This window comes from Ipomoea triloba, chromosome 4 (assembly GCF_003576645.1).
Source record: "Ipomoea triloba cultivar NCNSP0323 chromosome 4, ASM357664v1".
NCBI classification, from domain to species: Eukaryota; Viridiplantae; Streptophyta; class Magnoliopsida; order Solanales; family Convolvulaceae; genus Ipomoea; species Ipomoea triloba.
This window is the reverse complement of record NC_044919.1, coordinates 4,202,686-4,219,043: the sequence shown is the minus strand read 5'-3', so window position 1 is coordinate 4,219,043 and position 16,358 is coordinate 4,202,686. Positions and strand designations below refer to the sequence as shown.

The following is a 16,358-nucleotide window of genomic DNA, read 5'->3' as shown; positions in this document are numbered from 1 at the left end:
ATGATATATGTGATTTTGCAAGTATAAAAATCATTTGGAATTGAAATGATGAAGATATAAAAAAAATGTACCTGGGGCAATGTAACCAAAGGTTCCCACAACCGCAGATGCTGTTTCTGGATCTCCTCCACTCGCCATCATCCTTGCTAGTCCAAAGTCTGCAATCTTGGCATTGAAGTCAGAGTCGACGAGTATGTTACTAGACTTGATATCTCGATGAACAATGGGTGGATTGCAATTGTGATGCATATAGCAGAGGCCTTGTGCAGCTCCAATAGCAATTTTTAGCCTTGTCTCCCACTGCAAGACTTGAGTAGTTAAGCCTCTCTTCTTTCCATGCAACCATTTATGGAGGCATTGTTTGTCCATGTATTCGTACACAAGAAGCTTTGTTGTCTTTCCTCTGATGCAACATAACAATTTGACTATGTTGTTATGCCAAATTCCCCCAAGGATCTTAACCTCTGCTAGGAACTGTTTCTCCATTAATCCCTGCCCTTGCTTTGGTTCATGCCTTATACTTTTAACAGCAACTTTTTTGCCTTTCTTTGTTATCACTCTATATACTTTTCCTGACCCTCCATTTCCAACCAAATTTTGATCTGTCAAACCACCCAAAATATCCCATTTGTTGAATCCCAATCTTTGAAATGAAACCATACTCCATTCTTCTCCATCATTTTCCATTCTCCCTTTCCTTGTAAATCTGATCACGAGTAACTGAGTTACTAACCAAATAAGTACCCCTGCAATTACACCACAACCTATAATGATGTAATGCTTTTTCTGCTTTGATCCACTTGACTTAGAAATTGAACTTAAACTTGGACTTGGTTCTGGGGCATACTGAGGATGAGGGCAATAAGAAAGGCCAGAATTATTCGCAAACCATTCTCTTAAAAATGTTGCAAATTTACCTGAACAAGGTATCATTCCGGAAAGTTGGTTATTAGACAGATCAATAACCGAAAGAGATGTGAGATTGATCAAAGTTTGTGGAATTGAGCCATTGAGTCGGTTGTCTGATAGATCAAGATCTTCAACGTTCTGCAAGCCTCCAAGTTCTTGAGGTATTGGACCAGAGAGATCATTATGCCCTAAATTCAGAATAGAGAGATAATGCATGGAACCTAATTCCTTCGGAATACTGCCTCCCAACTTATTGTATGAAAGGTTGAGGAAAAACATGGATCCGTTGTGGTTAAATATTATTATTGAAACACTGTGGTACTGCTCAACTTTATCATGCCAAATATACCGAAATAGCTGCGAGGCATGTGGCAATGAAATCTTGGCAGATTGTTTGAACAGAGCAGGAGGAATAGACCCATTCAAGAAATTGGTGTTGAGATCCAACCATAACAAGCTGCTGCAATTCCCCAATTCACCAGGAATGCTCCCAGAGAGGGAGTTGTTTGCCAGCTCAAGAATGGTTAGATCAGACAAGCGCCCTAATGAAGTTGGTATAGCCCCACTCAACAAATTATCCGACAAAGAAATCCATTTCAAATTAGTACAGTTGCTCAGACTTTCAGGGATTGACCCTGACAACTGATTGAAATCAAGAATCAGACTTTCCAAAGACTGCAAGTACCTTAACTCCAATGGGATTTCCCCCTCAAGCTGATTAAACCAAATCATCAAATCCTTGAGCTTCAACAAGGACCCGAGGCTTGATGGTATCTTCCCTTTAAGGTAATTAAAGCTAAGATCAAGAGATTCCAATTGGGAACAGTTACTTAGACTGTCAGGTATTGGACCAGTAAACAGATTATTCTGAAGGTACAACACTTTCAAGCTATTCTTAGGGTGTTTACAAATCCCAGAGGGTATCAAACCAGAGATGTTATTATAACTCAAATCTAAGGTCTCTATGTTTACCAAGCTAGACAATGACTCAGACAAGCCATCCACAAAATTATTGAATGATAAAACCAATGTCTTCAAGCTAGTCAAATTTAGTAGGGTTTCAACAGGCAACTCACCAGAAAATGTATTGTTGGAGAGATCTAGAAGTTCCAAGGTTGAGCAATCACCAAGGGTCTCAGGGACCATACCTGAAAAGTTGTTGGAAGACAAGTCCAATTCCACAAGAGTTGTACATAAATCTCCAATATGCACTGGAAGCTCCCCCTGAAAATCATTTCCTCCTAGGTACAAATGCTGCAAACTCCCACTAGGCAGCTTTGCAACACCACCTTCAAACATATTGTTGGAGAGATTGAGGAAACTGAGGTTGTAGCATGAAGAAAGGGAGGCATCAATATTACCACTGAAGCTATTTGATGATAAATCAAGATGTTGTAAACTAGAGCAGTCTTGAAATGAAGGAAATATTTCAGAAAAATTGTTGTCAGAAAGGTCCAAATATGACAGAACTTTGAAACTCAATTCTGGAATATTTCCGCTGAGATTGGTGTTCTTCAACACAAGACTCTCCAAGTTTTCAAGATTGTGCAAGAAAGAAGAAACCAAGCCAAAATCTATGCTGAGCATAGTGTTTGTGAGATTTATAGAAGAGACCCTTGATCCTTTGCATGTAATGCCAGTGAAGCTACAGGGGTTTGTGGAGGATGATACCCAGTTTTGAAGTGTGCTTTGGTTAAAAATACTAGCTTTGAATGACAATAGCTGCTGCGAGTCCCTGAAATGCCCAGGGAGAGAAACTGGTGAACATGGAGGAGTAAAGAGGATGAGCAACACAAATGGAAGAAGAAACACAGAGATTGATTGCAGATAGAAATAGGGAAAGAAAACATTGTAGGAAAAACTAGTGCAATTAGGCTTCATCTTTGGTTTCTGCAAGTATTTTATATATGTGTTTCTCAAGTGAAATAGCTCTTTCAGTGGTTGAAGATTGTGAATTTGGCAAGGAGAAATGGAGGAAGAAGAATAGATAGAAGGCATGATGAAGAGGCTCAGCTACAGCATTATTTTCAAACAATTAATTAAGCTAAAAAGACTGAAAACCAAAATGCATGGATGATCCATATATATAAAGATGGTGATGAGCATTTTAGGCTGACTTAATTGGTCTATTGCTTAATGTGACCCAAAAATTAAGTTGGGTAGACTTGGACTTGGAGTCAATAGTAATATCTGAATTATCAACTCAGCTACCTTATTTCTAAACCAAATTTCAATTTTAATACTTCTAATTTGGGTGTACAATATGTGGACCAGAATAGAATCAATAGATAGAAATGAGTTAAGTACGTGCAAGCTGTTTATCAGTTGTTATACCATGGATCATGGTCTTAAATTGTGTACTTTTAGTATTGGAATTGCGAACTTCTAGAATATAAACTTTATTTATAAGTTTTGAGAATTTGTGAATACAATATAGGGTCATAATAAATTGTGAATATTTAGTATATAAATTGTGTATCTTTGAATTCGGGTCCACCTTGGACCATTGTAAAGGTGCGCACCAGTCCACAAAATAATTTGTTGTTGTTTATTTTAATTATCTAATTCTTTTATTTATCTTTCTCCCTCAATTTTTTGTTCTTTAATTAAGAGAATACATCTATCAATACTTGTTTTTTAAATTTTCTTTAGAACTTGAGTTTGGCTTGATTTCTTACACAGAGTGACATTTGTTTGGGTTTGTTGTGTGAAATATGTTTATGTTGAAATTCTATATAATTTTTGAAAGGACTTCATTTATATATGGAGAGACCAATCAAGAAAAAGAAATGATGATTTGATAATAGATGATTTAATTCACTCAAAGTTTTACATTTACATTTGGGCAAATTATTGCATAGACCATGGTCCACACAGCTGTGTGGACCAAAAATAAAAAATACATTATTTTTGTACTGAAGGTACATTATTTGATAGTATATGTCAAATAATGTAACTTCAGTACAAAAATAATATACTCTAAAATAATGTACCTTATGTACAAAAATAATGTATTTTTAGTATATTAAAAATGTACTTTTTATTTATGGTCCACACAGCTGTGTAGACCATGGTCAATGCAATAATGATTGTACATTTGTAATAGTTAATGTGATTTTATGGAACATGACCACCACCTACTCCCGGAGATGTCACAGCAGCAACATAGAAGAGGTTTGAGATGGGGGCATGATCATACGAGCTTGAAGATGCAAGCCAAGCCTGTGAAAAGGTAAACGTACTTCATTAATTCCTGCTGGTTAAGTTGCATGTTTCCTGTGAATATTATTAATTTTGGAACTCCAATATAATTACTAATGTGCACCAGAAAGTTTATCTTTCTCTTAACATCTAAGAAAATCAAATTGGCCATTAAGTACAAAAGTCACATTAAACATAGGATTTTGCAATAGGGTAAGTCCATTCTAAAGGAAAAAAGGGAAATGTTGTCTATCCACTCCTTGAAGACAAATGGTTGTTCTCACTGTTGATTTGAGTTCCAGTCGCCCCATTCGGAATAGCTCTTTCAAAGGCATTGTTACATCTCTGAAGAATCTGCAAAACATATTTCATGGATGGCCTGCTCGAAGGAGAACTCAAAGTACACGCGAGGCCTAATTTGAAAAGGGTAGTTGCTGCTTCCAGGTAATGTGGATCCTTGATCTCTTCATCCAGGGCATCTGCAACAGAGTTTCCTTTTCTTTGGTGTTTGTATGCCCATTGTGCCAGGTTGATGTCCTCATTTGGAGCCACGGCTTCTCTTCCAGTTGCCAATTCCAAGAGCACTACACCAAAGCTGTAGATGTCGCTCTTCACATTCACCTTTCATGTGCTGCAGTATTCTGCAATCCCATGCAATACATATGTAATACTGCGAGTACAAAACACAAGAAAATAGAACTGAACCGTTGAAGATATAAAGAACGTACCTGGGGCAATGTAACCAAAGGTTCCCACAATGGCGGAAGCTGTTTCTGGATTTGCTTCACTCGCTGGTACCTTTGCTAGTCCGAAGTCTGCAATCTTAGCATTGAATTCGGAGTCTAGAAGTATGTTACTGGATTTGATATCTCTATGAACAATAGGTGGACTGCAATCATGATGCATATATTTGAGCCCCTGTGCAGCTCCAATGGCAATGTTTAGCCTTCTCTCCCAGTGCAAGACTTGAGCAGAAGTTTCAACCACTGTTAAGCCTTTCTTCTTTCCATGCAACAATCTGTAAAGGCATTGTTTGTCCATATATTCATACACAAGAAGCTTTGTGTTGTTTCCAGTGATGCAGCATAAGAGCTTCACTATGTTGCAGTGCCTGATTCCCCCAAGGATTTGAACCTCTGCTAGGAACTGTTTCTCCAACCTGTGGCCTTGCCTTGGTTCATGCCGTATGCTTTTAACAGCAACCCTTTGGCCTTGTGTGGTGGTCACTCTATATACTTTCCCTGACCCTCCATTTCCAATCAAATTTTCATCTGTCAGACCACCCAAAATTTCCCCTTCACTGAATTCCAACCTTTGAAATGGAATCATAGTCTGTTCTTCTTCTCCATCGTTTTCCTCCCTCCTTTTCCCCCCGGGTCTGAACACCAGTATCAGAATTCCTAACCCAATGATGAGTAGCGCTGCTATCACGACACAAGTTATGATGATTTTCTTTGATTTACTTGGCTTTTTGGAACTGCAGTTTATGTGTAGTGGCACCTTATCAGACAACCATTGGGAAGGGCATGTCGGCAGTTCCTTCTTATCCATCAAGTCTGAACATAAATTTACCTTATCAAAGCATATATCATACTCAAATTTTCCCTTTACTAACTCATAAGGGATTCTCCCAGAAAAGTGGTTCAAACAAATCCTAAGGGTATCCAGTGTCGGTGCATCCCATATATGGCTGACAGTTTCGCATATGTCCCCAGAAAATTGGTTATTTGATACATCAATACTCATTAGATGCAGTAGGTCTCCAAAGCTTCTTGGAATAGTTCCGCTCAGATGATTATGATAAAGGTCTATGTGAGTCAGACTAAATAAATCCAGTTTTACAGGTATTTCACCACTCAAATTGTTAGAAGCCAGTGAAAGATAGTACAGATTATGCAACTGGAGCAATCTAGCAGGTATAGGGCCACTAAAAGAATTCTTGGACAGATCCAAGTGGCCAAGATTGTATAAACTCCCTATATTATCTGGTATTGAGCCAGTAAAAGAGTTCCGGGACAGATCTAAGTAGCCAAGATTGTATAAATTTCCTATATCTTCTCGTATTGATCCATTCAACTGGCTATTTGAAATAACAAGAGTCTCTAAGCTGTGACGCACCTTGGGTGTGGGTATCTCACCATAGAACTTGTTATGGCTGAGCATTAGACTACGTAGCTTTTTCAACGAAAACAACTGGCTTGGTATTTTACCAGTCAATTTGTTAAAAGAAAGTGAAAGATGAGACAGTTGCTGCAAGTGTAACAATGTTGCAGGAATTGGGCCACTTAAAGAATTCATGGACAAATCCAAATAGCCAAGATTGTATAAATTCCCTATATCATCTGGTATTGAGCCATTAAAAGAGTTCCTGGACAGATCTAAGTAGCTAAGCTTGTATAAATTCCCTATATCATCTGGTATTGAGCCACTAAAAGAGTTCATTGACAGATCTAAGTAGCCAAGATTGTATAAATTCCCTATATCATAAGGTATTGAGCCACTAAAAGAGTTCCAGGACAGATCTAAGTAGACAAGATTGTATAACTGTTGAAATATTAAATATATCTGCCTTGGGCAGTCTGCCTTGGGCAGTCCACATCTTTGACTTCTTGGGCAGACTTCTTGAGCAGTGCAGTGTAGTGTCTACCTAGAGCAGTGTAGTTTTATTATGTCTCTTGTGTGTATATATATTAGTGTGTATATCTGAAATAATAGAGTGTAGAGAGTAGAAACATCTTGTAATCTTTGTATAGATCAGAAATATAAATCAGAAACTTTTCTTTCAGTTCTGAACATCAGTTTTCTGCATTTTTTCTGGTCTGAAACATCAGTTTTCTACATGGTATCAGAGCTCAAGTTCTGAAACCTGAAAGTCTTGAAAAATCTCCATTTTCTGCTCTGAAAACCTCATTTTCTGCTCTGCAAGTCTCCATTTCTGCAGCAGAAAATCTCCATTTCTGCCCAGAATATTAGTCCTAAATCAATTTCAGTTCTGATATCCCAGAAAATCTCCATTTCTACCCAGAATATCAGTCCTAAATCCATTCCAGTTCTGATAATCATCCTTCACCAAATCTCTACAGCAGATTTTTTGTTTTGTCATCCCTCACCAAAAAAATCTGCAGCAGCTATGTCTAAACTTGATGAAATCCTTCCAGCAGATTCTTTACCTTTGGATTATTCATCCAATTCATCACATCCTTCTCACTCTGCTGTCACAAATCATCCCAACCTTCCTCAAGCCCTCAATGTGGCTACAACATCTGAAGCATCACCCAATGAAGTCGGTCCGTGCTCAAAAATTCAACTTGAGGCACTGCAGAAGATATTTGGGCAGCTATCTGCTGCAAAACAACCAATTCCACCTTCAGCCAAAGCACATGGTAGTATGATAAGTCATCAAGGTAACACCTCTCATGCATTTGCTGCAAATTCCAACAACACAAGTCCTTGGATTGTGGATTCTGGGGCATCAGACCATATGTCAGGTGATCTAAAGGTTTTCCATACATTCAAACCGTGTATTTATCCCACCACGGTCAGAATTGCTGATGGATCCCTCTCCAGTGTGATAGGAACAGGATCAGTCAGACTAACTAATGAACTTCTCCTTTCATCCGTTCTCTTTGTTCCTAAACTAAACTGCAACCTACTCTCCATCAGCAAACTCACTACGGACATGAATTGTGTGACTAAATTCTATCCTAATCATTGTGAATTTCAGGTTGTGGGCTCAGGGAAGGTGATTGGCAGTGCTGAAGTTTGTGGTGGTCTCTATATTCTCAAAAACACTCATGAAAATAAACAAGTTCCCAAGTCAGGTTATGCTTTCAATTCTGGTTTCAATTCTGTTTCTGTTTCTGTTTCCAATGAGAGTCTAGTCATGTTGTGGCATTTTCGTCTTGGACATCCAAATTTTATTTATCTTGAAAAATTGTTTCCTAGTTTATTTACCAGTAAAAAGCCCAACCTTTTTCATTGCGAAGTATGTCAACTCGCAAAACATACTCGAAGCATTTATCCAAGTAACCCTTACAAACCTTCTCAACCATTTTCATTAATTCATAGTGACATTTGGGGACCTTCAAGGGTGAAAAATGTTAATGGTTCTAGATGGTTTGTATCCTTTATTGATGACCACACTAGACTCACATGGACATTCCTCATGAAAGAAAAATCTGAAACTGCATCAATCTTTAAAGTTTTTCATTCCATGATTCAAAATCAGTTCAAACAAAAAGTTCAAGTCTTGAAAACTGATAATGGGAAAGAATATTTCAACTCAATTCTTGGTTCATACTTGTTAGATCAAGGAATTGTCCATATTAGTTCCTGTGTCGACACCCCTCAACAAAATGGGGTGGCTGAAAGAAAAAATAGGCACCTTCTTGAAGTATCTCGATCCATCATGTTTTCAAATCATGTGCCTAAACATTTTTGGGGGGAAGCTGTTCTTACTGCCACTTATCTCATAAACCGTATGCCTAGTCGTGTTTTAAAGTTCAAAACACCACGAACTCTGTTCCTACAAGCATTCCCTCATCACTCAGTTTTTTCTTCAGAATTGCCACTTAAAATCTTTGGTTGTACTGCGTTTGTCCATATCTATGATCACAAAAGAACAAAACTTGACCCCAAATCACACAAATGCATCTTCATTAGGTACTCTAGTACTCGAAAGGGGTACAAATGTTACTCCCCATCCACAAAAAGAGTTTATCATACTCTGGATGTCACCTTTTTTGAACACCAATCATTCTTTCCCAAATCTGGTATTTAGGGGGAGAATTCGAGGGAATACCAACTCTGGGAAACACTTCAGGACAACCAGGCTACCTCTTTTTTCCCTAATGTCCCATCATACCAGCATCAAACCACTCTAACACAACCAAATTTATCACCTCCATCATCTGGTTTTCCTTTGCCTTTTCAATCAGATGCGACTCCAGAAAACATGGTCTGTCAACCACCATCCTCTCTCTCTACAATCAACCCACCTTCACCTCTAATCAACCACCCATCCTCAGAAAACACGCTACCAAATTCACCTCCTCAAGCACCACTTGAAGAAAGAAACAAAGAACTTCGTGTTTATAGAAGGAGAAAATTTGAAAATATAGAGGCCAACATACAAAGCAAGGACTGTTCAAGCACACATCCGAGCTCACTTGACCTTGAAAATCATGAAGGTAAGGACCCTATGTCCAATGCGTTTGTACCTACTACCATTGATAATATTGATTTGCCTATTGCTCATCGAAAGGGTACTAGAACATGCACTAGTCATCCTATAGAAAGGTATGTTGCCTATGGGAAATTAACTCCTATGTATCGAGCTTTTGTCTCTTCTCTTGATCTTGTCCAGATTCCCACAAACATCTATGAGGCACTAAGAGATCCCAAATGGAAGGTTGCTATCGATGAGGAAATCAATGCTCTTGAGAAAAATGGCACATGGGTTCTTGTTGACTTACCTCAAGGAAAACATGCAGTTGGATGTAAGTGGATTTTCACTATCAAGTACAATCCAAATGGGAGCATCAATAGATTCAAGGCTCGGTTGGTTGCTAAGGGGTTCACTCAATCATATGGTGTTGACTATCAGGAGACCTTTGCGCCTGTTGCCAAACTCAATACAGTAAGAGTTTTGTTATCACTTGCTGTAAATTATGACTGGCCTTTATATCAATCGGATGTAAAAAATGCATTCTTAAATGGAGAATTGGAAGAAGAAGTCTATATGGAAATTCCACCAGGTTTTGAGAAGAACTCTAGCGGAGGATTGGTATGCAAACTAAAAAAGGCTCTCTATGGCTTGAAACAATCACCTCGGGCGTGGGTTGATAGGTTTGCAAAGTCAATTGTAAAAATTGGATACACCCAGTGCCAAGCTGATCATACCTCGTTTGTGAAATTCTCTTCAACAGGAAAATTAGCGATTCTTATTGTCTATGTGGATGACATAATCCTAACTGGAGATGATTCAAGTGAGATTTCAAATCTCAAGAGATTTCTTGCATCAGAATTTGAGATCAAAGACTTAGGACCCCTCAAATACTTTGTTGGAATGGAGGTAGCTAGATCTAAAGAAGGGATTGTTGTATCTCAAAGGAAGTATATCTTAGATCTTCTAAATGAGACTGGAATGCTTGGGAGTAAGCCAGCAGATACTCCAATGGATCCTAACTTAAAGACAAACCGGAGTGGGGAACCAACTCCAGTGGAGAGGGGGAGTTACCAAAGATTAGTGGGAAAACTAATTTATCTCTCCCATACTAGGCCAGATATTGCTTTCCCTGTTAGTATTGTAAGTCAACATATGCACAACCCCAATGAGGAGCATTTGGAAGCAGTTTATCGTATTCTGAGGTACCTCAAAATGACACCAGGTCTTGGGTTACACTTCAGAAAACATGACAATCGAGACCTAGAAGTCTACACGGATTCTAGTTGGGCTGGAGAGTTGACTGATAGGCGATCAGTTAGTGGTTACTGTACCTATGTATGGGGAAATCTGGTCACTTGGCGTAGCAAAAAACAGTCAGTGGTCTCTCGGAGCAGTGCTGAATCAGAATATCGTGCACTGGCATTAGGTATATGTGAAGGGATGTGGATTAAAAGGTTGTTGAATGAATTGAAAATTGAGGTTCCTAGATCCTTAAAAATGCACAGTGATAGTCAAGCTGCCATCAGCATTGCTAAGAACCCAGTTCATCACGATAGAACAAAGCATGTTGAAATAGACAGGCATTTCATTTATGAGAAGATGAATTCAAGAACCATTGAACTCAACTACATTCATACAAAGAAACAAATTGCTGACATATTCACAAAGGCTCTACCTAGGACAAGATTTGAAGAATTCAATTCCAAGCTGGGTTTGTATAATATATACAACTCAGCTTGAGGAGGAGTGTTGAAATATTAAATATATCTGCCTTGGGCAGTCTGCCTTGGGCAGTCCACATCTTTGACTTCTTGGGCAGACTTCTTGAGCAGTGCAGTGTAGTGTCTACCTAGAGCAGTGTAGTTTTATTATGTCTCTTGTGTGTATATATATTAGTGTGTATATCTGAAATAATAGAGTGTAGAGAGTAGAAACATCTTGTAATCTTTGTATAGATCAGAAATATAAATCAGAAACTTTTCTTTCAGTTCTGAACATCAGTTTTCTGCATTTTTTCTGGTCTGAAACATCAGTTTTCTACAATAACTTTCCTATATCTTCTGGTATTGATCCATTCAATTGGTTATCCGAATGATCAAGATACTCCAAACTATAAGCCACCATGGGTGTCGATATCTCACTGGAAAACATGTTGTGTTGAAGATTTAAACTGCACAGCATTTTCAAAGAAAACAACTCACCTGCTATTTTTCCTGTCAAATCATTTGTGGATAGATCCAAGGTTTCAAGCTTTGAGCAGGTGGAGAGGTTAGCTGGTATAGTTCCCCAGAGATAATTGGAACTGAAATTGATTGAAACAAGGTTGTTGAGCTGGCATATAATAGTTGAGGCAGGGAATGATCCTATGATGTTCATTCCGGCGAGAGATATCCGTGTGACACTTGCATTGAAGTTGCATGAAATTCCAGGCCAGTCACATGGGGAGGAAGTGGAGTTCCACTGCTCAAGTGAAGATGGATTTCCCCAGTGCTGTTGTTTTAGGCTAAGTAAAATAGCCCTTTCATCATCAGCATGAGTGGTTAAAGATTGTGAATAATTTAGGGAGGAGAAAAGTAGGATGATGAAGAACATCAAGGCATGATGATGAGGATGCAGCATTTCAAAAACAATTATAAGCTAATAAAGACCAGATGTGCTTCTAAGCTCTTAATGTAATATATATAATGGTGATGAGAATTAGGATCCTTAGCTTTGCTTGGTCTTCCTATTCTATTATATTGCTTGCTGCTCATCACTCACTTCCTTTACTGAAAGAGGCTGACTTGGTCTATAATATTGTTGTTTAATGTGAACCAGAAATTAAGTCAGGTGGACTTGGACTTGGAGTTAATCATATCTGAACTAAAATTCGGATTATCCTAGATATAATAATATTTAGCAACTCCATCTGCCCAGTCCATATCTACACCAAAATTCACTTTGGATACTTTTAATTTAGGTGTCAAATATTTAGACCTAGAACAATTCAAACTGAGTTGAATTGAACATACATGAAAATCTGACTTTTCTCTTTTTATGTTCTTGTATATTCAAAGGAGCCGGCCGTCCAAAGTTAAAAACAATATTGTGGAGGAAATTACCGACTTAAGTTATGGAGTATATTACATGGGACATCCTAGTTGAGATAGTTGGATTGTTGACTTGCTAACTTCAAAGTTTCAAATTTCACTCTCAATAAAAACAGTCTATTTTAATTCTCAGTTTAAGCCAAATTTGTGTATGAATGAACTAGGTTGGTTTACCGCACATTTGCAATTGTATTTCTACTTATCTACATCTACATTTACCTTGAGTAGACTGACGGTTGAAAATGGGGTTGAGGTACAAAAGGTACAAAACATTCTCTTTTTTTCAAGTATAGACGTGTCTCATTATATAATTATGACAATATTTTGTGTAATGGAAAAATCGTCCTTCAACTCCCTGTGAAGACAAATGGTTGTTTTTGCTACATCTTTGAAGAATCTGCAAAACATCTTTCATGGACGACCTGCTTGAAGGAGAATACAAAGTACACGCAAGGCCTAATTTGAAAATGATGGTCGCCGCTTTCAAGTAACATAGATCCTTGATCTCCTTCTACAGGGTATCTACAGCTGAGTTTCCTCCTCTTTGGTGTTTTTGTGCCCATTGTGCTAGGTTCACCTCCTCATATGCACTCACAACTTCTCTTCGCATTGTTAATTCCAAGAGTACTAAACCAAAGTTATAAATAGCACTTTTTTGCATTCACTTATTGTGTAGAGGTATTCTGCAATCCCTAAACTTATTGTTCAGGTGAGATTGAGGAAACTGAGGTTGTAGCATGAAGACAGGGAGGCATCAATATTACCGAAGCTGTTTGATGATAAATCAAGAAGATGTTGTGAACTAGAGCAGCCTTGAAATGAAGGAAAATTTTCAGAAAAATTATTGGCTGAAAGGTCCCAATATGACAAAATTTTGAAACTCAATTCTGGAATATTTCCTCTAAGACTGACTGTTGTTCTTCAACACAAGACACTCCAAGTTTTCAAGACTGAGCAAGTAAGAAGAAACACATCAAACAAGTAAGAATTTTCCCTGTGAGTACAATAGTCTCATTAAACGAACCACCATTGCCAATATTAATTTCGTAATGGTACAAGTCCATTCAAAAGTAAAGTGAAAATATTTATATTATCTATCAGCTCTCTGCGGACATATGATTGTTTTCACTGCATCTTTGAAGAATCTGTGAAATATCTTTCATGGACGGTCTGCTTGATGGGGAGCTCAATGTACACGCAAGGCCTAATTTGAAAACACTGATCATTGCCTCCAGATAGCGTGGCTCCTTGATCTCCTCATCCAGGACATCTGCAGCTGATTTTCCTTCTCTTTGGTGTTTGTGTGCCCATTGTGCCAGGTTCATATCCTCATTTCCAGTCACTGCTTCTCTTCCCGTTGTCAATTCCAAGAGTACTACACCGAAGCTGTAGATGTCGCTCTTCGCATCCACTTTTCTTGTACTGCCATATTCTGCATTCCGATGATATATGTGATTCTGCAAGTATAAAAATCAGTGGGAATTGAAATCGAAGATATTAAAAAAGAAAAATGTACCGGGAGCAATGTAACCAAAGGTTCCCACAACAGCAGATGCTGTTTCTGGATCTCCTTCACTCGCCATTATCTTTGCCAATCCAAAGTCTGCAATCTTGGCATTGAAGTCAGAGTCAACGAGTATGTTACTAGACTTGATATCTCTATGAATAATGGGTGGATTGCAACTGTGATGCATATAGCAAAGCCCTTGTGAAGCTCCAATGGCAATTTTTAGCCTTCTCTCCCACTGCAAGACTTGAGTAGTTAAGCCTCTCTTCTTTCCATGCAACCATTTGTAAACACATTGTTTGTCCATGTATTCATACACAAGAAGCTTTGTTGTCTTTCCTCTGATGCAGCATAACAATTTCACTATGTTGTTGTGCCAAATTCTCCCAAGGATCTTAACCTCTGCTAGGAACTGTTTCTCCATTAATCCCTGCCCTTGCTTTGGTTCATGCCATATACTTTTAACAGCAACACTCTGACCTTTCTTGGTGATCACTCTATATACTTTTCCTGACCCTCCATTTCCAATCAAATTTTCATCTGTCAGATTACCCAAAATATCCCATTTATTGAATTCCAACCTTTGAAGTGAAATGATGCTCCATTCTTCTCCATCATTTTCCCTTCTCATTTCCCATTCATGTCTGAACACCAGTATCAGAATTCCTAACCCAACAATGAGTCCCACTGCAATGATGACACTAATGATTTTCTTTGATTTACTTGGCTTATTGGAAGCGCAGTGTTGCGGAACCGAATAATCAGAGAACAGTTGTGAAGGGCATGTTGGCAATCTTTTATCCATTACATATGAACATAAATTCGCTTCATCAAAGCATCTGTGTTTATATTTTCGGTCCATTAGCTGATAAGGTATTCTCCCAGAAAAGTGGTTCTTGCAAATCCTAAGGGTTAGTCTTGCAGCTGACATACGGCTAACAGTTTCACATATTTCTCCAGAAAATTTGTTATGTGAAACATCAATAGTCTCCAATTGCTGCAGTTCTTCAAAGCCTCTTGGAATACTTCCACTAAGATGATTGTGAGAAAGATTTATATAAATCAGACTAAATAAGTCCAAACTTGCAGGTATTTCACCAGTCAAATTGTTAGAGGCAAGTGAAAGATAAGACAGTTGACGCAACTGCAACAATGTAGCAGGTATTGATCCATTTAAATGGTTACTTGAAAGATCAAGGTTCTTCAAACTCTGAGACACCATGGGTGTTGGTATCTCACCGGACAGCATGTTGTCGCCAAGACGTAAACTAATTAGCTTTTTCATGGAAAACAACTGAGTTGGTATTTCACCACTCAATTTGTTAAAAGAAAGTGAAAGATAAGACAGTTGCTGCAACTGTAACAATCTAGCAGGAATTGGATCACTTAAGAAATTCTCAGACAAATACAAGTAGCCAAGATTGTATAAATTCCCTATATCATCTGGTATTGATCCATTCAACTGGTTAAATGAAAGATCAAGATACTCCAAAGTGTGAGCCACCATGGGTATCGTCGGTATCTCACCGGACAACATGTTCTCTCGAAGATTCAAAATACGCAGGGTTTTCATGGAAAACAACTCACCCGGTATTTTTCCTGTCAACATATTTGAGGATAGATCCAACTCTTCAAGCTTTGAGCAATTGGAGAGGCCAACTGGTATAGTTCCCCATAGATAATTCATGCTGAGATAGATTGAAGAAAGATTACTGAGCTGGCATATGATTTTTGAGGGGAATGATCCTCGGATGTTCATTCCGGAGAGATATATCTCTGTGACACTTCCGTCGATGCATGAAATTTCAGGCCAGTGGTGGCATGGGGAGGAAGTGGAGTTCCACCGCTCAAGTGAAGATGGATTTTCCCAGTGTTGTTTTAGGCTAAGTAAAATACCCCTTTCACCATCATCATGAGTGGTTAAAGATTGTGAATAATTTGGGAAGGACAAAAGGAGGATGAAGAAGAAGAAAGCGTGATGAATAGGGTGGTGCTGCAGCATTTTCAAACAATTAATTAAGTAAGCTAACAATAGGATGAGATGAGAGTGAATGCCAAAATGCATGCATGCATTCATTTTAATTAAAAATGATGGTGAGGACGGATTCAGGATCATTGTATTTGTATTGCTTAATGTGAACAAGAAAGTTATTGGGTGGACTTGGAGTCAAAGTCAAGTCAATGTCTTCACTTTTGGTCTAATCCACTATTAGGATGTTATTAATTGTAATATAGGAGTTTTTAAAATGTCAATTTAGTTAAATTGCCAGTGGGAAGTAGCCCAGAAATGTTGTAGAGATATATCCCAGTGACACTTCCATTGAAGTTGCATGAAATATAAGACCAGTCACATGGGGAGGAAGTGGAGTCCCACTGCTCAAGTGAAGATGGATTTCCCCAGTACTGTTGTTTTAGGCTAAGTAAAATAGCCCTTTCATCATCAGCATGAGTGGTTAAAGATTGTGAATAATTTAGGGAGGAGAAA

At 38.3% G+C, this 16,358-nt stretch overlaps 2 protein-coding genes and 1 pseudogene across 2 annotated transcripts; all 3 read right to left on the bottom strand.

Moving 5' to 3' along the window:
* LOC116016766 (systemin receptor SR160-like) lies at positions 1–2,611 on the bottom strand. Its single transcript, XM_031257160.1, has one exon. It carries the CDS (start codon positions 2,494–2,496, stop codon positions 31–33), a length of 2,466 nt encoding a protein of 821 aa, XP_031113020.1. The 5' UTR covers positions 2,497–2,611; the 3' UTR covers positions 1–30.
* A 1,748-nt stretch (positions 2,612–4,359) lies between these two features.
* Positions 4,360–11,896, bottom strand: LOC116014852 (annotated as a pseudogene).
* Positions 11,897–13,463: 1,567 nt separating this feature from the next.
* On the bottom strand, positions 13,464–15,089 carry LOC116014848 (receptor protein kinase CLAVATA1-like). The gene is made up of 2 exons (XM_031254805.1): positions 13,883–15,089; positions 13,464–13,798 (listed from the first exon to the last, which is right to left on the bottom strand). Exons 1-2 carry the CDS (start codon positions 14,802–14,804, stop codon positions 13,464–13,466), a joined length of 1,257 nt encoding a protein of 418 aa, XP_031110665.1. The 5' UTR covers positions 14,805–15,089.
* Positions 15,090–16,358: the final 1,269 nt, after the last annotated feature.

Excerpts from the sequence above, each read along its gene's own strand:
- LOC116016766 (XM_031257160.1), bottom strand. The coding sequence starts at position 2,496 with ATGCTCAGCATAGATTTTGGCTTGGTTTCTTCTTTCTTGCACAATCTT.
- LOC116014848 (XM_031254805.1), bottom strand. The coding sequence starts at position 14,804 with ATGTCAGCTGCAAGACTAACCCTTAGGATTTGCAAGAACCACTTTTCT. Across the intron at positions 13,799-13,882 it reads CTTTGGTTACATTGCTCCCG|AATATGGCAGTACAAGAAAA; the intron begins GTACATTTTTCT and ends ATCGGAATGCAG.